This window comes from Capra hircus, chromosome 21, assembly GCF_001704415.2.
Source record: "Capra hircus breed San Clemente chromosome 21, ASM170441v1, whole genome shotgun sequence".
Taxonomy (NCBI): Eukaryota; Metazoa; Chordata; class Mammalia; order Artiodactyla; family Bovidae; genus Capra; species Capra hircus.
This window is the reverse complement of record NC_030828.1, coordinates 40,965,899-40,992,170: the sequence shown is the minus strand read 5'-3', so window position 1 is coordinate 40,992,170 and position 26,272 is coordinate 40,965,899. Positions and strand designations below refer to the sequence as shown.

The following is a 26,272-nucleotide window of genomic DNA, read 5'->3' as shown; positions in this document are numbered from 1 at the left end:
AGACTGGCAATTCGTTTCTTATATGATAGTATACATGTTTCAATGCCATTCTCCCAAATCATCCCACCCTCTCCCTCTCCCACAGAATCCAAAAGTCTGTTCTATACATCTGTGTCTCTTTTACTGTCTCGCATACAGGGTTATCATTACCATCTTTCTAAATTCCATATATATGTGTTAGTATACTGTATTGGTGTTTTTCTTTCTGGCTTACTTCACTCTGTATAATTGGCTCCAGTTTCATCCATCTAATTTTATCATTTCTTTTACACATATTAGCTAGATTGCTTCTATAAGAGGGAACAACCCTCATCAGTAATTTGGTTACCTGGAGTTAGCAATTATAAAGGAAAGGCAAGATAAATGATTACTTCCCACTCCTCCCCTTTATTTACTAGTTTTTAAAATGATTAGGTGATTCCCTAGTATCCTCCAAAGGTAACCAGTGAAGTGAGTGTTTGGGGTGTTGTTTTTTGTATCATTATAATCTTTCTTGGAATAAGTGCATTTTATATATTTCAGTCTGTTACATATTATCTTTATCGCTACTCAGATTATTTTATCTTTGGCCCATGGGAGCTTATTCAGGTTGGCTCCTAAGTCTCCCCTTTGGACATAACCCTATTAGTTGTTGATGCTTTTCTTTCTGGTATGACAAGATGTTTTAGGTTCATCTTGTTCATTTTGCACCCCAGATCTGAAATGGGCCATTCTCTAAGGAGCCATGGTTTCTTTTAGTGGAAAATGACATTTAGAGACTGCAAGATAGGTGCTCTGCTATTGATGGCGTCAGTCCTCCTGGCTTTCATGCTCTTGAGTTGGCCATTGGTTTAGACTTTTTCAGTAGACAGAGATGAAGAGTACATTTTTAGTAAAGGAAAAGTGATAAATTTTATTCAGATGCTTCCAATAATGATTCAGATTTATCTCATTGGTTTTATATTTTTATCTTATTTTAACAATATCAAAACTCTTGATTCTCTGCAAAATGATCATGATTTCTCATTTATCTAACAGTACAGATAAAGTCATCTCAGAATAATAATTGCAACACCACCAAAAAGAATTCCGTTACTAATAGAGGGTATATTCTACTAGATACAGACAATCTAATTACTGTGCTTTTAAAAGTCACTTGTGCTTATAATACCGATTAACTATACAGTTAAGTTCATTTGTTTAGTTTTACTTCTGATTTTTCATGATTGATCTTTTTAAAGTCACTTTATAATTATAAAAAAATATCTAAATGGTTCTGTGATCAAATCTAAAAACAAATTATATGCAGTGTCTTTTTTCAACCCTAGTTTCTTCCTCTTACATAGATTATTTTTTTCAGCGTGTTTAAGTTCAGTGAAGAGTTCTTGTATACGTATAGAATGATCAATTTACTTAGTCTAATAAATGCTGACAGTATTTTCCCATTAGTTTTGATCTCTCTTTTCTCCCTCATCACTAATGTGAACAAAAATGAAGAACTTGGTAGTAAAGAAAAAGTCTCATTCCTAAGAACATCAATTCCAGTTCTTCGGTATTTTTGGTCATTGTGGGAGGGATAGGGTTTGTTCTTGCAAACACCTAATTATCACTTATGAATTTTTTTCCTTCATTATTTGACTCTTAATTCTTTAATGGACTGTTTATTAAAAGCAATGATTTGTGGATTTGGGATAATTAAAAAATTCTAAACCACCCTATATTGACAGTCTGCATTAAAATACTTCCAGTTTTTTTCCTAAACTTGAGCATAGTGCTGTCCATCCCCATTAAAGACATACTAGCTTATATATTTTTTGAGAAATTGTGTCTTTAGAATCTTAGTTTTATTTCTCATATTTTTTGTTTTATATATAAAAACTTTAGTTCTTAGTGATTGTTACATTTTGGTAAGACTGCAAAGGCCATCATTTAACTTTTAATTGAAGTTTTTGTTTCTTTTTTATTTGAAATATAGTTAATGGACAATATTAAACTAGGTATATTATGTAATGTTTCTCATTGAAATATTATTGACTATTTTCCTTATGCTGTATATTTCCTTGGCTTATTTATTGTGTGACTGGAGGTTTGTACCTCTTAGTCTTCTTCACCTCTTGCCTTGCCGCTCGCTCCCCTCCTGTCTGGCAACTACCTATGTGTTCCCTCTGTCTGTGAATCTGGTTTTGTTTTGTTTTGTTTGTATTTTTTTCTTTAGATTCCACTTTACATTGAAGGTTTGAATTTTGGTGTGTTTTCCTCCTTTGTTTTTTAGGTTTACAATCCAGTAATCACATTAACAGAGTAGTAAGTCATCCCACACTTCCTGTTACAATAACTGCTCATGAAGATAGACACATCAAATTTTTTGACAATAAAACGGGTAAGTAGGTTATCTTATTTTCTGTATTGACTTCCTAGCTTGAAAATTGCCAAGTTAATCTGTCTTAACTCAGATTTTTGCTTTAGTTAATGTAGCACACTTACAATGTTTGTTAATTTTTACCCTTGTTAGTGCTAGTTGCTCAGTCATGTCTGACTCTTTGCAACCCCATGGACTGTACCTGCCAGGTTCCTCTGTTCATGGAATTCTCTAGGCAAGAATACTGGAGTGGGTTGTCATTTCCTTCTCCAGAGGATCTTCCTGACCCAGGGATCAAACCCCGGTCTCCTACATTGCAGGCAGATTCTTTACTATCTGGGCCACCAAGGAAGCCCAAAATATCTTGTTTACCTATTATGATTTCTTCATGTGATGACAGTTATAAACCCTTCTGTTTGAAAATTTTATCTTTATATTCTGTTGTGAATTAGTATAACATAGAAGATCACTTTCTAGTTTGGGCATTTTAAATATGTTCTTAAAATTATCAGTGGATGAAATGATATAGTGGCAGTTGTTTATTGTCATCTTTCCTGTACTTTTTGGTTGTAGGGAAACATACCAATTATATAGAAATCATAAATTTTAATTTGGCCATAGAATTGTTTGTTTAAGGATATCCGTATCATTTGTCGTTACCCAAAATACTTTGTAAAGTATTGTTTGCTCTCTTTCGGGAAAAGTCTGATAGCAAAGAGAGGCTTCTTTGATAAGCTAAAACAATTAGAGAAGTATTAAAAGACTTCCAAATAAGAAACTAAAGTGTTAATTGAAACATTATTGCAGGACAACAAATTATCAAGCAAGACAACAAATCAGAACTACAGATTTTTCTTTGTAGCTTACATAGGACATGGTTGTAATTTTTAGTCTGACTTTTAGATAAATATCTTTCTTCAAATAATACTTTTCTTGGACAGATTCCTGAACACAGTAGAACAAGTTGAGAAGAGAAGGGAGACTCATAGGTCTATATGTTGCATGGGAAAGAAGATTCATATTCATGTGAATGTCTCAATTTACACCGTATCAAATCAGTTCTTTAAACATTTTTATGAAGCTTAAAGATCTTCCTTTGCTGCAAGAGCAGAGAGATAATTTCTTTTACTACCTTTCTAAAAAGATTCTTTGTATTAATTATTGAAAGTTTACATTTGTAAAGAAAGGTTCAGGAATTTTAGTAGTTATAATAAAAGGAAAAAGTGATTTTTTTTTTTTTTAATCTTTAATTCTTACATGCGTTCCCAAACATGAACCCCCCTCCCACCTCCCTCCCCATAACATCTCTCTGGGTCATCCTCATGCACCAGCCCCAAGCATGCTGTATCCTGCGTCAGACATAGACTGGCGATTCGATTCTTACATGATAGTATACATGTTAGAATGCCATTCTCCCAAATCATCCCACCCTCTCCCTCTCCCTCTGAGTCCAAAAGTCCGTTATACACATCTGTGTCTTTTTTGCTGTCTTGCATACAGGGTCGTCATGGAAAAAGTGATTCTTTAGAGCTTTTTGTCTGGCAGAAATCAGAAATAAGGTGCCTGTAGACTTTTAGATTGTTTACAAATTCTACCAATTAATTCTCTGTGTTAACTAGCTAATACCTTATCTGTAATGCGAAGATAATTAAAGCACTAGGCTCTAAACAATGGAAATTTTCACTCTCATTTTCTCTCTGTTATATACAGAGATACACATATATACAACCCTTGAGTGTAACTGTAAATTGAGTTCATATGTATTCTTTTTAATAAAATTCGTCTTGAAAACTGGCAATTCATTTAAATATGATGCACTCAAATATCCCTATAATTGGTGTTGATGGTTAGCTAAATTTTTAATAGGATGCTGTTCTATCAAATGAATAGTAATTTATTGGATTTCTTATCTGAAACATTATAGAAATTGATTGTGTGAATGGACTCAGTGAGTATTTAGATTTTAACAATAAAAGTACATTTAGTATTTTGCACTGCACTGGCTACTATCATGTATAAGTTATTTCTGCTTTCTGAGGTCTTAGTGTCACTTGGGGAAAATAGTGTGAGTGAGTACATACGCACTCGTACATACACATGCTCATGCATAATGCAGTAAGATAAAGGAGGCTTCGTAGAGTGAAGGTTTGAGTTTTTCCTTGCAAGAATGATAAGGTTTTTGATTAAGTGAAGAAGTTAGTAGGAAATTCCAGATTAGGGTATATTTTGAGTAGAAGCACAGAAGTGGGAATTTGGGCTGAAACAGAAGTTTCTTAGAGGTAAAGCCAAAGAGGTAAGTAAGTTTGGAGAAGGAAAGCAGAAACTACTGAGCCAGATTTTTCAGAGCCAAGCTAAGAATAATGGATTTTTGTTTACACTGTGCACTATGAAAACCACTTGAATATTTGACCAGGGATTTGCAATATTGGTTTAGAAAGATACTCAAGTCACACTGTATGGTAGATCCTTGACTGTAGAGGATTTAGAAGTTTCAATTTATACTGTTTGTTTCAGAGAGATCTTCAGGGCTGGTGATTTTTGAAATTTTGGTAGAGACACAAATTTGAATTGCATATGCTGTGACCAAGACTTAGCTAATGGGTGAACCTGCGAGGAATGCGGGGGAGTTGGAGGAAGAGGGTTCTGAATTGGTTATGACCTCATTCATTCAGCAAAACTTTCGAGTATCTGCCATATCCTCAGCACATTTCTTGGTCTTTGGTGAATAAAACAAAGTGTCCTGTCCTCTTGAATCTTACAGACAAGTGGTACATTGCTTTCTGTAATTGAGATATTGGTATTAGTGTGTTTTTTAATTTCATAGATTGTACAAGTCAAAGGGCTTAAGGTGCTGGGGAAGAGAAAATCAGTGCCTGCATGTGTCCTTTTTTTCCTAAGTTATAGGAAGAAAGAATCTTGGTGGGGGAAGAGAGATGGTAGCAGAGCCGTGGAGCAAAGGTGAATTCGGTTAAATGTGAGAAGCTGCGTATATATGCTGGTGAAGAAAGGGGCAGAAACTGACTTCTGTGGTCACTAGTGGAAACCCAACATCCAGCTTGATTCAGAATTGCACCTCCTTATAATTGGTCCAGTCTAAAGGGTCACTCACATTTTGAAGTGACTTCAGGCTATGTAGAGGAGGGTTAACTCTAAATTGACTTAACATGTCATAGTTAGGGGTGAAAGAATTCTTCAGTTTAAGACATGATAAACATAGGAGATGTACAGTCATTCTCACAAGAGAAGTCAGAACTAGATCTGTGAGTTAAGAGTCACCACCACAGAATTAATGTTTTAAGGGAAGCTAATGATACTTCATAGTTATCCCCCTAATGTTTTGAGATTATTGGGCTTGAGGCCAGCTCTTCATACTCTGAATTTTTTTTTTTTTAATATTGAGAAGAATAGAGTCTAGAACCAGTAGATGAATTATGTTGGACTAATAGTATGTTGTGATGTTTCCCAGGTGGCGCTAAGGGTAAAGAAACCCACCTGACTATGCAGGAGATGAAAGTGACACGGGTTCGCTCCCTGGGTCAGGAAGATCCCCTGGAGTAGGAAATGGCAACCCACTCCAGTATTCTTGCCTGGAGAATCCCATGGACAGAGGAGCCTGGTGGGCTGCTGTCCATAGGGTCGCAAAGAGTTGGACACAGCCGAAGCAACTTAGCACAATAGTATGTTGAATGATTTTTCTGTTTCTCAGGATAGTAGAGAGAAATTGTTATGGTTACTCTGTTAATATTGATGAAAAACAGACAAATGTGGCCTAAATGATGAGACTAATTTTGTCTTTAATTGATAAGCATTTAGTATCGCCAGAAAGTCGCAGACTTTTTATGTTCTTCAGAGTAACTTTTTGCACATTTGATTATGTTGTGGGTTTGTGTTCAGGTCAGTGACCGAAGCCCCATGGCAGATAACAAAAGTAGGTCTGTTTCATGTTTCAGTGTGGAACATTTCAGGGGACAAGCAGCATATCAAACGACTGTAAACAGAATTCTGGAGAAAGACCTCCATCTCTCATTAGGAGAAGCCCAGGCATTGAGTAATACTCACTCATTGCTGAGTGAAAGGAGAGGAAATTTTTGTAACTTTTTATTTTATGTTGGAGAATAGCCAGTTAACAGTGTTGGGATAGTTTCAGCAAAGGGAGTCAGTCATATGTATACATGTATCCATTCTCCAAAAGGGGGGAAGTTTTTTAAGATAACAATATTTGCCATTTTATTGTTTTTTGAGTGAATCGACTTAAATCGCCTTTCAGCCATCAGAAGTATATGTTGCCAGTGCAGAGGCTGATGCCCTTGCCCCAAAGTATGCAACACAGTTTATATTCACAACTTGTTTTTAAATTTCAACTCAGTATTGAATCTGTTTGCTTGCCAAGAATTCAGTGAAGTTAAATTACATTTTATAGAATAGTGCTTTTGTTACTGTCTGGGGAAATCCAGAGTAATTTCTCTGATGTACTCCCACCCTTCTCCCCTTTCTTGCTTCTTATATATAAGATGATTGACATTTCAAAAGATAAATGATGCTATCAGAATCTTTAGATAGTAATGTATTCTCTGGTGATTTAACACTCACTTTGTATATAAAACAATCTCTTAAATAAAGCATCTTAATGAGAAAGATTCTGTTTTCACTCTTAATTCCCCTTTAATATGACCTTAAGCTTTTAATGCAGCTCTACAATCATTGTTTTCCACTATCAAATACCATCAGTTTCATGTTACACAGATGTCTTTTGAAGTAATTGGAAAAGTTCTGCATTAGAATTAAAATTCTCTTTAGAATATTATTGTAGTGGATGAACTAAATGACAGAAGGCAGACCCAAAAAGCCACATATTATTGTAGGATTTCATTTGTATGAAGCATTCAGAATAGGCCAGTCCATAGAGAAAAGAGATTAGTGTTTACGGGGACTTGGAAGGAGGAATAGGGAGTGACTGTTTAATGGGTACAGGGTTTCCTTTTGCAGAGATGAAAATGTTCTGAACTAGATAATAGTGATGATTGTACATCATGATGAAAGTTCTAAAAGCCACTGAATTACCCTCTCAAATGTTTAAAATGGTAAATTATATGTTGTTTATTGTTGCTGAGATTGTTTTATGTTGATACTGTATTATGGTTTCTGATTGCCCAAGTTAGTAACTATTTGAAAACTTAATCTTCTCTGTTATGTTTTATTTAGGTAAAATGATCCATTCTATGGTAGCTCATTTGGATGCTGTTACAAGCCTAGCAGTAGATCCTAATGGAATCTATCTGATGTCTGGAAGTAAGTCTGAACTTCCTGTCCTGCCCACAAATTTTATAATAGAATTATTACTCGGTAACATTTTTTATTTATTCTTTTACAGGCCATGACTGTTCTATTAGATTGTGGAATTTGGACAGCAAGACATGTGTGCAGGAAATAACAGCACATAGGAAGAAACTAGATGAATCAATTTATGATGTTGCTTTCCATCCATCAAAAGCATATATTGCTAGTGCAGGGGCTGATGCCCTTGCCAAAGTATTTGTGTGAATCAACAAAAACTCTCATCATAACAGCAGATTTGCTTGGACACAAAGGGTCTGCATCACTGCCATCAAAAAAATTAATGATATGACACTACATATGATCTGCCTGGTGAAGGCTATTTGGGCAGGCATAAATTGGTGGAAATCACATCTTAACGTCAGGCTCATTAATTTAATTGTAATTACTGTATTTCGTGGGACAAAAAAAGGACTCCATTATTTGTGGCCTGTACTGGATATGAACTGAGCGTATGTCTGTCTTTTAGGTATCTTTAAGCCAATGTGGAGTCTGATCTGACAAAAAGACTTCTGTTTTGGACTCTGTGTGCTGCCTTAGGGTTAGGAATGTGGTGCTCTTGTTGGGGGGAAGTGAGCTCCAAGAGTAGCTTTTTTCATCTCTTAGTGATCTTCTGTTTATTGGTTGAATGCCACAGATTCCCTTTTAAACTTATTTTGCTTTAAAAAAAAAAAAAAAGAAAATTTAACTTAAGATATTTTAGCATTAGTTGCACAAAATGTTTGGATAAAATTCTAGTTTTTATAAGTCTTTTTATATATTTAGCCTGTCACAACAGTGCTCAAGATTGTATTGAAGTTTTTCTGCATTATACAACCCTGAAACACAGAGATCTCACTGACCCGCTGCCGTGTAACCACACTCTTTCCTTCTTTTGCATAATACAGCTCAGCTAAGTCTTTCCATAAAGATGCTAAATCACGATCATCATCACGTAACTGTCTTCTGAAACCAAGGACTATTAAGTGTATTAAAATGAAACGGTGGGGTTTAGTACTCCAAATGAACTCTTAAAAAATAAAAAAATAAAAAAACTAATCTTGGCATCCTATCACTATGTGATATTTTGTACATCTTACTGTATTTACAAGTTTATTTATCAAGGATTATCCATCTTGCTAATAGCCTATTATTTATTTCACTTTTTGTTGGTCTTTATATCCTTTTATTAATGTGCTAAAGGAACCTGTATATCTATTTTGGAACTCTTTGATAGTCTAAAATAGACTAAAAATGGAATATTTTATAGTTTAAGTTACAAACCAAGGTGACTCCCCCAGATACATATCTTGGTTTACCATGATTCCAGACAAAACTATCTTGTTTTAAAATATTTGGAGTAAAATTTGAAATACAAATAAGATACAAAAATAGTTGAATCAGGATACAGAAATCTGCTGTGTTTGGACTAGTTATCCCTGTTTTATTTTTTCAGATGTGCTTAATTTTATGGTGTAACTAAAGATTTTGTTTGTGTAATGCATGATTAAGACAATAAAGTATTTTTTCTAGTCTTCCAAAAAACTTTTCTGATCAGTTTGCGAGTTTTGATGAGTTTTGTAAGGTTTTTGTTTTACAAACTATGAATCAGCAAATTTTTAAGATTGTACCACATAGCGAACGTACCGCTGTTGAAAAATAATGTATATAAAATGCATATAATAAATATTAAATTGTGTACCTGTATGTTACTGTTGGCTACATTATTTTGTGTTGAATAATAAAGTGCAATACTTTACTCTCCATTGTTAAACTAGGTAATGGAGATGATTTCTCAGTGAGTCCTTCATTTTTATGCTCTTCTTTTAAATTTTATACTGTTTACTGATAATCTTCAACAAAATTAGAACAGTTAATAACTACTAAGAATGTTTTTTAAAAGTATTTCACCCCATTTGGGGATTAAAAAAAACCTTCTATTGAAGTTCAGATAATTCAAAATAAACCCCCCCCAAAAAAAAAAAAAACAAGTTGCAGAGATGCAGTTTTATATCATATCCTTAAGCTATCCTACTACTTTATTAAGTCTGAATTTCAGTTAATATTGTTATTTTTCCTATCTAGCCAAACCTATTTCCCACAGAAGAGTTTAGCAGAGAATAAACTGTATTACTCATTAATTAAAATTTATCCTCATAAGTGATGTTAAGTATTAGTATCTTCAGACTTTTCCTTCAACAAGTAATATCCTTTTTCTTTGAAGGGAATTGCAAATGGACTTAGAAGGTAACATGAGAAAACTTTGAAAACATTAGAAAGATTTGGCAAATTCTATTCTAATATGCCTAATGGCTACTGCAAAAAAATAAATACATTATACATACTTTGAGATATTTTGCCACCTACCATAAAAATTCAAGTGGCAATTTTAGTCATGGCTGGTGAAACACTAAAACTTTTCAGAAGTTTTCCTTAAAATACTGGGGTTTTGGTTTTCTCAGTTGAAGATTCAACTTAGAGATGCATTTTGTCTTCCTCTCCCCCCCACCCCTTTGTTTTTAAAATAAATAAGAGCGAGCTTTCCAAAGCTTAGTATTGTTTTCTGGCAGCTGTTCCAAGGCAATGATTACTGTTTTAACTGAAATATGATTATCATTATGGCAATGCATAAACATTTTTGGAATGTGTTAAAACTGAAATGCATAAAAACAGTATCAGTATATGTTTTTCTTCTTATTCTACTTTGGTTGTATTTTCTCTACAGTATTAAACATTTCGAAGAGACTAAAAGGATGCAAAAAGAATATCATTCTCATTTTGTGTGCTTTCATTTGTGATTTATGGGAAATTATGTAGATTCATTTGACTATTAAATGGTGATTTATATGTAAAGTTTAAGAATATTTTTATATACAGACTTTCACATGTTAACTTTTTCAGTATTTAATAGTCTTTTCATATTATGTACTTTTTTCTTATTCTCCAAGTTATCCACTGAATACCAAAGTCTCATTTAATACATTAAAGGTTATAAATGGGCTAGCATAATTGATATTAGGCATACCTGCAAAGTTTTATTGTTTTAAAAATCCTCTTTTTAGTTGTTAATGCTTTATCTTGACTATGTTTACTTCTAAAAAGTTGATAGTAATTTAAAGTTCATTTATGCTCTCTTCTTGCTCTTCAAGTCAAAATATAAGCTCCCCTGGTTACCTCAAAACTTTTGTTCCTTGTAAAATTTTTAAAAGAGCTAATGACTAGAGGCTGGGCATTTGTTTAAATTTTTTAAGGAGTGGTCTTCTCAGCCTAAAGTTGTCTATTGTGGGAAAAAATGTTAAACCTATTTTTCCGTTGCTAAATGAAAGTTCTTACATGAATTGGTCATATTTGTGGCTTTATAAGGGGCAGGCCGTGGTGGTCAGGGGAGTCATTGACTTCGCATTCTCCCTTTTGTCAAGTTTTTATGTAGTATCAAAGACAATTTCACTTCTGCTTTTGATACATAGCCCTTTCATTTCTTTTACACAAACTATAAAATTGTTAAATTCGAAAGATTTATTGGAGTAATATTCCAACCAGTTAACATCTTTTCCAGGTTAACTGGTTTGGGTGGTTGTAAACCATTTCAGATCAGTGTATGTGTTAGAGGAAATAGAAAACACGGTCTTAGAGAAGATGGGATAGGATGCGACAGCACGTCTATCTGGGGAGAGTTCTTGGTGGGGTAATGAGAGTTACATTAAGGGAGTTTGGATCGCTGTTCTTAGGAACCAACTTCACAACAGTAAAAATACTTTTCATTACAAAAGAACTTTGTTGAACCAAGTACTCAAAAGTATTTCCTACTGTTTAACCTGGTACTGGCTATGAATAATGCCTAGAACAGAAGGTTTATTCAATAAGTAATTGAAAAAAAAATACTCGTTACGTGATTTTAAGAAAAAACTCAGTAGGTCTTTCCGCATGGAGTAGTTAAATTTTACCATGCCCTAGGGAGAGAGACACAGAATAGTAAGTCAGGCACCTTAAGTCACTAGCAGTTTTATTGCTTAAATAGTCTTTCCTGCAGTTCAGCTGTTTGGAAGATGTGCTTTTCTTTAAAGCTAAATGCTTCTAAGTGGTAAGTAAAATTTTACCAACTTAATTTTTTTTCAATACATTGGTGACTTAGAGTACAAGCCAAATACATCTATACACAACAAAATTAAAGATATAAATAGAAAAATACCAGGCAAATGCTGCTATCTTGTTCAGTGTGATATTTGCTATAAGTTATGAAAATACACTGCAAAAGAGGCTTGGTAACCTAAATCGCTTCCATTTCATCTGTAACTTTAGGGTATTAAGTAAAATCTATATTGTTGATTGACTTCAAGACATCTACTTGGGTCAAAATATATTTTAATATCTAAGTTAAGGAGCTTTTTTCTATTTGTCTTTCATTTTCCTTATGTAATAATTAGAGAAGGAATGTTGCTTTGGGTCTAAATATCAAGTTCTTTTATTGAGCTGTATAGAATTTGCATATTTATACACTTAATATGCATGTTAAAATAGAACTCTTAATAATCTACACTGTCTCCTCTTTCCTGAGATTCTAAGGATTGTGATTATGAAGAGTTCTGAACAATCAAGCTTAAATTGTAATTAGAAGGTATCTTTAAATGAATGCTTATTTGCTTACATTTTTGCCATCTTTAATATAATAGTTTTCTCTGATTTTAGTATGCTGTGTAGTATTTCAGTATTATTAGAATACAACTTATACATTATATCCCCTTGCACTTTTTCTTTCAGTTGTCAAAATGTCACGATTATTGCTGGGATTCTAAGAAATCTCTACAGATGCCTCTGATCACATCAGAAACAATTGGTTCTAATCCTGTGAATTCTCTTGTGAAGAAAGCATGCGACTCCTTTGGTTTAGAGGCCATATCTTTCAGGTCATCCAGAGGTGCCCAAGCCACACCAACAGAGAAGATGGTGATACCTACAATGGAAGTATTTTTAAGTGAATTAAAACCAAGTTACAGTTGCATAAAATACAACATGAGTTGCTCAGTCATGTCTGACTCTTTGCAACCCCATGGACTAGGCCACCAGGCTCCTCTGTCCATGGGGATTCTCCAAGCAAGAATCCTGGAGTGGGTTGCCATTCCCTTCTCCAGGGGATCTTCCTAACCAAGGGAAGCATAAAATTACATGTATATATTTTTCACACATAAGTACACAGTTGCACACGAAACTGCCTTAAAATGCCTAAAGTAAATCCCCTGTACCAAATTATTGGGTAAGAAAGAGAAGGAAGCTTTCTTTACCTGATAATCTAAAAATGAGAACAAACATTTAGTGAAATGGTGAAAACTTCCCCTCTTGAGTTTGGCATGAGAAAGGACTACCTGGTGTCCTCACTTCAGTTAGTCATACTGGAGTCATGGCCAGTATAATACAGCAAGAAAGAAGGACACAGAACATGCGGCATACAAACGAGGTAAGTCTCTTAAAGCTCTAATCTGGGGAATGATGACTAGTCCTCTGTTGAATAACTTTCTCCCATTTCATTCTGTACGTGTTACATTAGCAAACTAGCCAATAGTTAAAAAAAAAAAAAGTCTTTAATCTCAAAGCAAAAGTTTTCTGATAAAAACAGCCAGGGACTCCCCCGGCAATCCAGTGGTTAAAGACCACACTTCGACTACAAGAGGTGAAGGTTCATTTCCTGGTTTGGGGACCTGCATGCCATGTAATATGGCCAAAGTATTAACATGAAAACATCCAGAAATAAATACCTATGGAATGGAGACTACCATCTATATCTACTGAGTGAAATCCCCATAAACTTTTTTTGAGTTTCTAAAATAGCTACTCCCCTCCTATCCAAAGCTTCAGCCTCCTCCTAGTTATATAAAGTTGTGAATACGTAGGATATAAATAAAGCAGGTTTAGATGATGTAAAAGCTACTTGAGATAATTCTGATTTATCAGCAGCAGCTAATCCTTCCCCTCTCCCTGGCAAAAAAGTTATTTTTTCCCCTTCCATTTTCTTCACTCTTCATTCTATATTCAAGTTAGGTTGTTTAGGTCAGGCCCAGAATATAATTGCAGTTAAACCAAAACAACTGTGACCTAGCCCTGAAAGCCCATCTTATTCTGACTTTTGTTAACTCTCACTTCACTATCACTAAACAGTAGTTTGATGAAAATAGTGTGGCCCAACTTCCTTAAGTTCAGTTAATCATATAGGGAGGATATATTTGAATTTATTTAGTTCACTTTAGCCTAAATCCAATCCTGTTAGCATAAATTGAGTAAGCTATACTTTTAAGGAGTATGATAGCAAACAGATCTTCAACAAAGGAATACATTAAGCCAGATGTATAGAAATAAGCCAGTGTATATAAAAAATTTCATGTATCCATTCTCACATCCTACTTAATAAGCTATCAATACCTATATAAGAACACAAGTACATTAGCAGAGGTGCTAATAAATGTATAAAGTGAAGTGGAAGTTGGTCAGTTGTGTCCGACTCTGTGGCCCCATGGACTATACAGTCCATGGAATTCTCTGGGGCAGAATACTGGCGTGGGTAGTCTCCCTTCTCCAGGGGATCTTCCCAACCCAGAGATCAAAACCAGGTCTCTGGCATTGCAGGCGGATTCTTTACCAATCGAGCCACAGGGAAGTAGGAAATGTCATTAGGAATTAAGTAGAGAAAAAGAGAAGTATAGAAAAGTGTAAAACTTCATTCCTTCCTCCAAAGTTAGTGTTTTTGTATTTTAAATATTTTTGGACTCCCACTCACTCAGTTTTTATCCCGGGAAAAGGAATCTCAGCTTTTTCTTGGCCTGTTTGATCTCAGAAACACTAGTTTCATGAACTAGTGGTCTTTGCCAACAGTAATGTTAAGGTTAGGTTAAGAAAAACTTTTTATATCCTTTTATAATAGAATTTCATTATCTCAAAGTCAGGGGTGGGAGGGAAGACTCTGAAAAAGAAATCTAAATAGAATAGGATTAGTCTTTATTGTTTATCTTAGAAAATCCATGCCAGATTGAAAACTAAAAGTTAGGATAAATTATCAAATAGATTCATAGTAAGCTATGATAAACTGTAATTGCCTGGGTTTTTTGTTTTGGTTTGGTTTTTTTAGAGGATTACAAAATCTTTTATTTTTTTTCTTTAATTTTTTGGGGTCACACACAACATGTGGGATCTTAATTCCCCAAGCAGGGATCAGAACTGTGCTCCTTGTGGAAGCACAGAGCCTTAACCACCCAATCCTTTGGGGTTTTAATACTCTGCCTGGGTTTTAAGACTGGCCTCACCACTAACTAGGTGAGATTTGCATATGTTTCCTTATCTATAGAGTGAGATTTAGTAGGGCTGCTCTGACAAATCAGTTAATAGTGGGTAAAACTCATAGACCAGTGACTGCCATCCTGTAGATGTTCAATACAACAAATATTTAAGCTTATATTTACCCCTAAATTGGACTGAAGCCCTCCCAGTTTCCTTTCCATACAAAGGACATGGACCTTACCTGCATCATGTGCAGCAGCAGCAGGCCCTCGAACATCGTCATAGGACTGCCCATCTGTGACTATTACCAGGAAGTTCTTGTTGGGGCTGTCTCTCATGGGACCAAACACATTTCTAACAGTAAAGGAAATGGCATCCCCAGTAGCTGTCCCACCACTCATGTAGCGGATGTTCCTGATAACAGCTAGGACATTCTCTTTGGTGCTATAGTCAGTGAAACTGAACTCTCTGCGCTGATCATAGGTGAACTGTACCGCAGCTATCTTGGCACCAATGTCTGAGATTTCAAAAGTCTTAGCTATGTTGGAAACAAATTCAAGCATGAGGCGGAAATTACTTTCTCCAACACTACTGGAGCCATCAATCAGAAAGGCAATGTTCACTGAGTTATAACAGGTCTTGCTGCACATCATTTGCTCGTGAGTGCAGAGCTTCTGTACCAGAGGCTTTACGTATTTTGTGGTGCCAAACCAATTGGGCATGTGGTAAGAGAAGAAGCCGTTATTCCGACAGACAGCCTAATGGGAGAGACAAGTAAAAGATATCCAAAGGAATTAGAAGTTGTTTCTTTAAAATTATGAAAATGTTAAATCTTGAATGTTCAAAGTTAATACAGATAATGGGCCAGTCAGCACTACCCCTTGAGGTCCAAAACTGACTGACTACTATAGTAAAAGACATCTCTCAACTCTTTACCTTGTCAACAAATGCAACATCCTGAACCATTCCCAGTTCCTCAGGGATAGGCTTAGCCACAGAAACTATAAATACATTGACGCCAAACTCCCTGGCCACAATGCCTGCTTCCTCGATGTCATCAGAAGGCCAGCCATCAATAAATACCACCACCACTTTGGGAATCCCTTTTCTCACTCCAGTGTCCGCAGTGAAGAATTTCTGGGCGGTATGCTTCAAGGCTTTTCCTAGGTTTGAAAAAGAAGCAAACTGGAACAGCACCACTGCTCAAATGACATTTCTGTGTCCCTGTACCAACGTCATACTTTGAAGTTTAAGAATTTAACTTACATGGAGTTCACTTCTTTAACAGATGCATCGGATGGGAAAGTTTAATTATCCATCAGCCCTATTTTTTTGTCTTCACAACCCACACTACATCCCCCATCACCTCCCAGAAGCCTCACATTTCCTTTCTTTACATCAATCACCAGTCTGAAACACAGAACTGACTCCCACTTCTGTACCTGTTCTCTCCGTCTAGCCCCTTAGTGACTGATTAGTACCACTACAGACTCAGAACAGGAGGTCTCCCCTCAGAAGGTCCAGAGTTCTTTTCTCGTTCTTCCTGTCTCATCTGCATTCATTAGATGAGTCTGTTGATCTTCATTTCTTTTAAACATTCTAAACAGGTACTTCTCTAATGTGACATCTGCTTATAATATGAGGATTAGAAGTCACAATGTCATGTTTTTGTTTTTCTAATGAGCAATATCAGTAAACCCTTTGGTACCTTTTCCATTAAAAATTAAATAGATGATCAAGTGCAGACCTAACCAAGATCAGTTCCACGGGGAAGAGGTTCACATCTGCTTATATAAAATAGCATAACACTGTCTTATGTGTCTGATCATTCATAACCTCTGTGTCACTCCCCAGATACCAAAGTCTACTTACCTGTATTGGAATTACCCCCTCTGAAACCTACTTCCTTTATAGCAAACAAAACATCTTTGGCTGATGTAAAGTTGTTCAAGTAAAATTCTATTTTAGGATGTTCACTAGGTTAAAAAAAAGAAAAAAAAAAGTTATCCAGAGAGAACTGGAAAGATAAACAAGGAACATTATGTACCTTTTTTAAAGTCCTTATATTGGACAATGCCTACGTTTCTTAATTCCACAGCATACAGGCAACTAAGGCATGGCATCTTTACTTGAAGTTTTAGGGTTCTTTCAGAAATGTAACAAAAACAATTGCTACCTTGAGGGTTTATTGTATTCTGAGTAATATGCTAAATACCTGCTACAAGTCTAATCTCACTTCATCATAATTCTACAAGGTAGGAACTGTCCCAATTAATAAATGAGAAAAAGGAGGCCCAAAACATTTAGGTAACTTATCCCCCCCTCCTAAAAAAAACACCACATTTAAAATTCAGGTTTGCCTGACTCCTCAACTACATGAAGCACCTGGACCAAGTGGCTCAGGGCACTGAGCTCAAGGAAAATCTGCAGAGTTGGGCACCAGATAATTGAATCATAGGTGGGTGTGAGGCTAAGGCTGCTTCAGGAAGGGACCTTGGAAGCTCTGAACAGTCTCGGTCTATTAACCTGGTTTTCTGATCAGACAAGGCAATTTCAGTGATACTTAAGGCCAACATTTTTAAAATGAGGGAACTTACAAACAAATTATAAAGTATTATAATACTGAATTTTTCTTAGATGATATTGACATTTGCCAGTCTTAGAATTACATATTTTTATAGATTTGAGATTTTTAGTAGATTTAATAGTAAATTTTACTATTTACATAGTATAAATTTCAGCTTTTATAAACACTTTATTAGAACCCATGTTGAGTAAAAACAGCATAATTTATTGTGTTTAGTTTTTAAAGAAGTCAAAATTTAATCAGTGCAATATTTTAAGATCTTAGCATTATCAATTGCCATTAAATCAAGATTTTTGAAGGACAAGTATTGCACTCATTGTATTCCTGCATTTCTGGTGGCATGATTTCTGCATACCTGGTATATAATGTTAGGTCACAAATTCAGAGGTCATGAATCAATAACTTTTTCATTTTTATGGTCACTTTGCAACTATACAAATTATTTATGTGGTTTAGTCTTATTTGTGCATCCTTAATGAGACATTCTTTTATTCTACTTAAACATAAACTTGACATGGTTTATCTATTTCATGTTCTTCGTAAAATAGAAAAATTATAAAGCAGAAAGTTTAGAGAAGTTAGTCTTTGTATGAGTCTACAAAGTAGTGTAGACTTTCATCTTGAAAAACCAATTGGGTAAAAACAGCAAAGAAAAAATACTAGGAGCAAAACATTGAGGGGAATTTGCCCTATGAGATGTTAAAATGTACACTAAAGCTACTATAATCCAAGCATTGTAGAAAAGATGGTAGAATTAGCATACATATCAAAGAAACACTTGTCTAAAGTTATAAATTGATATCATGAATGGAATAAGCTCAATTTTGGGGGGGGTGGGGGGGACAGTGGTTAAATTATGTATAAAAAACAACAAAGGTAAAGATTCTCACACTGAAAGAATTCTATCTAGGGGACTCCCCTGGCAATCCAGCAATTAAGACTCTCAGCTTCCGCTTCAAGGGCTGTAGGTTCAGTCACTGGTTGAGGACCTAAGATCCCACATGCCACATAGTACGGCCAGAAAAACACCACAAGTTAAAAAATTCTATCTACATTAAGAACCAACCGTAAAAAATAAGAACACATGAAATATAAATATTTGTAATACTAATGACACCCTTACACACTGCTGAGAGTAGTTTAAACCAAATCAATTTTTTAGAAAACAATTTAACTGTTTCTATCAGAAGCCTTAAAAATGTCACAACCCTGGGACTTCCCTGGTGGTTCAGTGGCGAAGACTCCACATTCCCAATGCAGGGGGCCTGGGTTCAACCCCTGGTCAGGGAACTAAATCCCACATGCCGCAACTATTAACAAGATCCCACATGCTGCAGTGAAGAAGCAGTACAAATAAATAAATACAAAGTAATATTAAAAAAAAAAAAATGTCACAACCCTTCGACCCAATCTCACTTCTGGGAATGTAGCCTAATGAACTCCTCAGAGATGCCACAAAGATGACACAGGATGTCAGCACAGGACAAGTGTGAAAAAACAACAGAATGGTTAAATAAATCATGCTAAGGAACATATTCATTTTTCGAAGAGTATTTGTGATGTGAAATGTTCAAAATACTGAAGGATAAAAAAGCAGGTTTATAATCTGAGCTTTTGAAAAAGAAATGTACGTAAGTATAATCAAATATTTTCTTAAAATACTGAAAGGAAATACAACAATTTATATTGATTATCTCTGAGGGGTATATTTAGGAAATTTGTTTTTTGTGTGTTTTATATGTTGTTCAAGCTTTCTCTAATAAGCATATTATAATCCTAAAAGACATCAGTATATATTATTAAAAAATAAAAGATTAAGCTTCGGATTGCCAATCAAGGGAATATGGAAAGAGCTAAAAAAAGAGTAGCAACAGGATAGGGAAGAGAAATAATCACAACTTCCTCCTTCAGTGAAGAGAAACTAGGAATTGAGCAAAGTAGATGTGCAGAGGTAATCTGTATAAGCAGTAAGACTAGCCTGCCTTCTGGTCCCAAATGGTAGCATGTAATTCTCTAAATCCTTTTATTCCAAAAGAGGAAGCACTTACCAGTCTGCTCAGGCAGTCTTAGATTCTGACTTTACAGTTTGAGAATCCAGACTGTCTGCAACTCGGTATGTTTATACCAAACTGAAATGAATGTACCCGCTAAAGGGATCATTTGTTGTCATTCAAGACATCATTGAAGTCTCTCCTTCCATTTTCTCAAGGGTGGTACCTGGCTTGAACAAGGCCCACGTGTGGTCCTTCGGTTCCAATTCCCAACATTAGAGCCACTTTCCCAACAAAATTCTTCTGTAGATTAAATCGGCGTTGCCCAATATTAAAACTCCCATCGATCAGAAATGCAATGTCTGCTTTACAGTCTGTGAACACCCAAACAAATCTTTCCATTAGCAGTTTCAAGAAGAAGAAAGGAGAGAGAAAAAATGTTATATTCCCAAATGGATATCCAGACTCTTACCCTTATTGCCAGTTTTCTTCTCCGGTGTTTTCTTTAGTCGTTTACCTAAAACAAAAGAAGCATTTGGCATTATCAACAGGAAGACAGAAGGAAACCCACATGGAAAAAGCTCATGATAAGGGGTGGCATTCTTGAAAAAACTTTTAAAAAAAACTCAGTTTCCTGATGATTTTCTGGAATAGGGAAGTAATGCCTCCAAAAAGAAGTCAGGACTGTAGTAGACCTAGAGACCTACCATATTTAATGTGCCCCCAATCCATGACTTTGATATCCCAAACCCACAATTGAGGCAGGATTGGAAACTCAGAGTTAGATTCTAATGTTCTTAGTTTCTTTGACTTTAAATTGCCACAGTCTTTGAAAGGACAATCCTTGGCTATTTTTAAGATAGACATGCACTCATTTATTTTTTATATGACAAATGGAACAAGAAGTTCAAGATACTTAGACCAGTTTCCAGGTATAGTTTATCAAATCAGGGAGAAACAGTAGGACTTCAAGAGAACATTTGGTACCAGAGTTTACCAATGAAAATAAAGGATAAGGAATTTGAAATATAATACTGAAAGTTTCCCTACTCAATATACCAGTAAAGACACTTGCTTTGTGTTTATTTAATATATCAGTATTTTAAAAAGAAGGAGAGCTTCTATCAATGACACTTATTTATAACTTCCCAGTGCTGTGCCAGGCAACTAGGAGACAGGTTCTGTATTTCATACCTGTTGCTGGATGTGCTGTGGACACTGCTTGCCCTGTGGCTTCCTGGGTACCACTTTTGCCTTCTGTTAAAATAAAAAGAAGACTATGTTTTCCTTCTTCCTTCTTTACCATCAAAGAATAATGAATAATGTAGAGTTCTATAGGATGATAAATGTAATAGAGTGATGCAATTGCAGGAGTAGTTGCGGCATCTAGTTTCAAAGAACCAAAATGAATCTACTGTATCATATTTTTAAGAGGTATTCATAAAATGAATTCACGCTCATTCTTTTTTTAGGGTTATTTGTTAAATGTCAGGGCATCCTGACTGCAGGCGATTCAAGTTTCTATTGCCATCTTCTGGCAGCGAGATGGTTTTTCCCTCCATTAGCCCAAGTTTGGTTTGAGTGTGTCCTTGACCCTTCATATCCCCTGACCTTAACTCATAGTTGACCTCTCCATGCTTGATCACAAGTTTTTCCATCAGAGTCAAAGAGTTTGAACTGAGAAAAGCAGAAAACATTCTTGGAATTTAGGGAGAAAATATTCACGCAAAAGTAAGAACAATTTAATTGTACCTACTTGTCACTGTGAAAGAAGTGGACCACCTGGAAAGCGTCTGAGACTGGATGCCATTGGCAACTACTGAGGAATAGTTTTCTCGACCTGGCAGGCTATAGATTCTCACAGGTCCCCCTGAGTTGCCAATTACCCCCCTGCAACACAAGAATAGCAGCTGAGATTCTATCCACACTTTTGCAGGGGCATTGGACTGACTTTATACTGCTATGTTGCATCTATTGCTCTGGCTAATCAAGAAAACAGTTCAGCAGGGAAGCCATCAACCTTTTCAAAAACTCAACCTTTTTAAAAAAGTGCAGAGGTACAAAATCTGCCCAAGGAAATAGTTTGGTGCTGTTAAACTTCTTTAGTGTTAGTAAACACACACTTGCAGTATCCTCTTCCCTATATATAGCTCAGAGGATCAGAGTTAAGAGCGTCGAATGATTTTCTTAGTTTTCCAAAATACTTAACTACCTGTCCTTGAACTTCATTGAAAAGAAGTGTCATCCTGGCCATTATCTTGCAGGATAGCAGAGTGGTGATGAATATGGGCTCTGGAGGCAGACCTGGGCTTTCAGTCCCAGCTCTGGCACTTGCTAACAATAGTAACCTTGGGCTAGATACTTGACAACTCTCTGAATCCAATTTCCTCATCTGTAAAATGGGGTAAAAGTGTACCTACCTTGCATAGCTGTACCATTGTCTTGAAAGTTAAAATAATGACTGCTGTATGGCAAAAACTGAGTAATAGAGTACATGGTTAGGAATCTTTCCTGTGCTTAGCCGCTCAGTTGTGTCCGACACTGCGACCCCATGAACTGTAGCCCACCGGGCTCCTCTGTCAATGGGATTCTCCAGGCAAGAATACTGGAGTAGGTTGCCATTTCCTCCTCCATGGGGATCTTCCCAACCCAAGGACTGAACCCAGATTTCCTGCATTGGAGGCAGATTCTTTACCATCTGAGCCACCAAGGAAGCCCTAGGAGTGTTTTAGAATCACAGGAAGCAAGCTATCAAAAAATAATGCAATTTGCCTTTATTCAGAAAGCTTCCCTTATGTAGTTGGTGATTCAAGGAGATCCAGGAAAATCTTAAAAGTGTACCCATCTTCTATGGCCAAGATTGGCACCAAAATAAAGAATAGGTGAGAGGGGGTGTCCAGATGGCTAATGAGGGAAAGGAAGTAATCACACTTGTTTTCCTCTCCCCTTGGTGTATCTGGGCTTACCTGTGGACAGCGGCGCCACATATGCTTGATACAGACGCGTACACTACGTGCCCAAACACAGAGAACTCCTCCAGAGGGCAGCCGCCTGGGCAGAGGACATCTGCTTTTTCTTTCCTGATGTCCAGGCCTCTGGTAAAGCATGTGATAGCGATGGGAACTGAAGAGAAAGGAGAGAATGTAATAACCATTCTGAGGACTTTCTGAGTAGTGGTGGGGGAACTAGGATGTGAGATTAAAATTTTACTTTCCTAATTTCCACACTTTTTGTTAAGAATATTGACTTAGGTATGGTTTCCTCCATTCCAGATTTTAGCAAGCCAAAAATAAGTTTTCCAGTTAATCTAGTCCTCAGTCACTATAAAGTCTAATGGGAGAATTTTCTCAGTTCTTATTAGTTTGGAAATATATGAGAACTAGAAAATAATGTTAGTCATTGGCCATTTATTCATTCATTCTAGAAATACAAGAATCTCAACTCTGATTATAATTGTGTACATAGTTGCCTGAGGTGAAGATATTAAATCTGGGTTGAATCTCTGAGGAACATTTTCATGACACACACAAATTGAAGTCATCCTTTACTTCGGAGTGCCATTTATATCAGTTTTTGTCAAGTGCTGTGCATTAAAATTATATTTTAATTTAAGCAAATCAGTCAAAAGATGCTTCACTTTAAAGAATACCATTTAGCTCAACCATTCATTTTTGCTGAAATAAATAAAGCCATGAGGTTAATTTGCCCAAGGTCACACAGCTCAAGGAAAATTCTACCTCTCCTGCAGGGCAGTAAACAGAGAAGTTAGACCCCTTCAGAACAGAGCATTTTTATCTGAATTGAACCAGCTTATTTCTGCCCCAGATCTGTGCAGGGAGAGATATCAGGCAGTGAATGCAGTTTTAGAAGGTATTATTAATACTGAGGGCTTCCCCAGGAGCTCAGACAGTACAGAATCTGCCTGCGCTAATACTGAGGTTTTACATGATCAACTTGATGAATAATTGCAGTTACTACTACAAAAGATGTTAGAGACAAGCCCTTGGCAACATGTAACAAGATACCATACATAATAAACATATTAATTCATCAGTTTGCTGATGAATCATTAAATATTGTTATTAAATACTATTTTCCAAACACTGGAAATTGTGATTATCCAAAACTTTTTGAAACAGATGTTAATAATTTCAGAAAAAATGCTTATTCCCACCCCCACCCCCCCAAGATAGTAATGCTATCTGGTCATACTGCCCAACTGAGTATCCTACCTCTAACAAGGAGCCTCTTCTAAGAGCTCTGTGTGCCTAGCTGTACCCTGGACTGTATACGTTCATGGAAGGGAAGGCAGGACTCCATGAAAAGTACAATGCTGACTATGAATGCTCTGAAACACTCTAGATTGCTGGGCCAGTTAAAATCCTTACCCAAACCAGCAGCCTCATACTGTGTGCTTCATGCCTGTTACCAAACAGCCTCAATCCTACCTCCCAGTTTCGGACGCACCAGAGAGGCTCAGCCTTCAGCTGCCAGCTCTGACTTTAGTGTGTGTGTGTGTCAGGGGGCGCTGAATACAGTCCTCTGCAATACTTACCTTCATTTCTCCTTTCAAGGAAAATAAAGGATAGATTTTGAAAAGAGAGTTTGCTTTTTACATTTTATAAAATACACTGAACCACACAACCCTTACTCGGACTTCTAGATGGGAAACAAACTTTTCAGATTCTCTTGAACGTGAAATGAGCCTATAGATGCTTTTATAGGGAGTCATTCCTGGAAACACAGGAAGAGGGTCAAACGAGATGGGACAACGACCTAAGTGTCTCTTAAGCCCAAAACCTCTCTGTCTCTCTCTCTCTGTCCCCTCTGACAGTCTGAAGGCTTCTCTCTGATTCCAAACGCTGCGAAACACCCGGGACTAGTGTTTCCCTCGGTGGGGCTCAACGAATACCCCTAGCCTTGACAGTCGGCTCGGCTTGCTGGGGGAGGGGAATGTGGGAGGCTTCCTTCTCTGCACCTTGCGAAGACTGTCCCCATCGGACCCCAGGAGCTCCTTCGCAAGCGACAAACGGGGAAGCTGGAGTAGACAGGCTGTGGGTATGAATGGGGTGAGCCAGGCAGCAGTGCCAGCCCTCGCGCCCTGACGCTCCGGTACCCGGCCTTGGCCCAGCGGCTCCATCTGAGCGCGATTCCACGAGCCCGCCCGCAGGCCATCCCACCACCCGGACGAAGCCTTGCTCCGCGAGCCGGGACCCGCAACTCACCGGCTCCCTCGCTGCCTACCGGCTCCGGCGGCAGCAGCAGACAGACACCTGCGGAGAGAGGACAGCGCGAGGGCTGACTCCAGCTTCCACCTCGCTCGGTGCGAGGGGAAGGGGGCGGGGAGGGGCGCGTACCCACCGAGGCAGAGAACCGGGATCCAGGATGCCCACATGGTTGGTGGAAGAGGGGCTACTCGGACCTGGGAGAGACGGAGAATGCAACCGAGACCCCTGCGTCCCCACCCCCGCCGAGCCCGCCCGCGTCTGCGGGATCCGCACCCCCCTCCCCACCTCTCACCGCACTCCTCGGAAACCCAGGGGCGGCCAAGGAAAGGGGGAGCCCGGAGAGGCCGCTGCCCGGGAGCTCGTGCCCCCTTCTCTAGCTGGAGGCGACGCTCGGGCTGCAAACCGAGCCAAACCCAGAATCGAAGTGCAACCCCGGACCAGGAGGAGCGTGCGCTATGAAGACAGACAGGCTGCGAGCGACAGAGGGGAGGGAGAACTGGCTGGCGGCAGGGACCCTCAAGTCCACGCCGGACGCCGAGGGCTCTGCACCTGAGTCGGATCCGCCCGGCTGCGCCCGAGTGCAGAAAGCGCGGCTCCCGCGCGGCTATAAAGGCTGCGCGGCGCGCATGAGCACTGTGCGGGGGGCGCGCGGGGAGCGGGTGCGAGCGGGTCCCCGGGGGCCGGGTGGCGGCCATCCAGCTCCGCCCGCACCCCCGCCTCTTCCCTGCCCCGCCCCGGGGTGAAGCAGCACCAAGGCGCCACCCCCGCGGCGCGGGGCTCGGCCACCTGGACGCCGCGTCCAGCCCGGGGGGTGGGCTGGGAGGCCCGGGGACCTCAGGCCCTTCGGACGGCGGCGGGACCGCGCTCCGGCAGGGAGGTTGTGCGACGTGTGGCGACCCCACCAGGGCTCGAGGGAGCCGGCCTCTCTCTCGGGCCTGGGAGGAGTGGTCCCCATGCACCGTCCCCGCGGCGGGAGCGGCGGCGCCGCGATCGCGGAGGCCTTGGGCCCCAGGAAAGCCAGGTACACGCGCGGCCTCGGAAACAAACTTCCCAACTTCGTGCTCCCGGTGGCAGCAAAGTTCCTACTTTGTTCCTACGGTGTACTTCTAAAGTCAGGCCAACCTGGGTGTGATCACGCGTGCCCCGTATTCGTGAGAAACCCCCGTCCACGGACTGGTTATGTTTCGGATTTAGGGATCCAGCCTCCCGAGTTGGTTTCCCGACGTGGCTTCTGCCGGAGTCGGTTTTTCTTCCGCGGCTCCATCTACTGTCCCGTGGAGTCCGGACTCAGCATCACATTTGCTTTTTCTTCTTTTCCAGAATAGGAAGCGTTTGTGTTTGACTGCCTTTCAAATTCGCGGACCTGGTCTCTGCTGTGGTTGCATAAATTTAAGATTTGTGAACGTGCTTAACACCCTGTGTTTCTCTCACCCTGCTGACTTTTTACGTGAAGAAACGGGAGAAAGTAGAATTCACGGGGAGCATAAGTGACAGACAAATGACTTGCATGACCCCTGGGGAACCCACTCCCACATCCAGGAGAGGTGGCACG

At 38.3% G+C, this 26,272-nt stretch overlaps 2 protein-coding genes across 7 annotated transcripts in view; one reads left to right on the top strand and one right to left on the bottom strand.

Annotated features, from left to right (window-relative positions):
• Nucleotides 1-10,416, top strand: part of STRN3 (striatin 3) — a 105,819-nt gene extending 95,403 nt beyond the window's left edge. For 2 of the 4 annotated variants that reach the window (XM_018065900.1, XM_018065902.1), the window contains exons 15-17: nt 2,252-2,359; nt 7,541-7,627; nt 7,710-10,416. In XM_018065900.1, coding sequence (XP_017921389.1) covers nt 2,252-2,359; nt 7,541-7,627; nt 7,710-7,879 — 365 coding nt within the window. In that variant the 3' untranslated portion in view covers nt 7,880-10,416. The remainder of the gene's footprint in view (nt 1-2,251; nt 2,360-7,540; nt 7,628-7,709) is intronic. The other 2 variants (XM_018065903.1, XM_018065899.1) reach the window with 2 other exon arrangements.
• On the bottom strand, nt 11,638-25,337 carry COCH (cochlin). Of its 3 annotated transcripts, none has more exons than XM_018065885.1 (12): nt 25,270-25,337; nt 24,854-24,914; nt 24,718-24,765; nt 22,459-22,615; nt 21,249-21,382; nt 20,687-20,749; nt 19,965-20,009; nt 19,719-19,866; nt 16,787-16,890; nt 15,851-16,077; nt 15,156-15,672; nt 11,638-12,602 (listed from the first exon to the last, which is right to left on the bottom strand). In XM_018065885.1, exons 2-12 carry the CDS (start codon nt 24,885-24,887, stop codon nt 12,427-12,429), a joined length of 1,653 nt encoding a protein of 550 aa, XP_017921374.1. In that variant the 5' UTR covers nt 24,888-24,914; nt 25,270-25,337; the 3' UTR covers nt 11,638-12,426. The 3 variants fall into 3 exon arrangements, with proteins under 3 accessions (XP_017921374.1, XP_017921375.1, XP_017921376.1); XM_018065886.1 differs by lacking the exon at nt 25,270-25,337 and adding an exon at nt 25,013-25,100; XM_018065887.1 differs by lacking the exon at nt 25,270-25,337 and adding an exon at nt 25,006-25,086.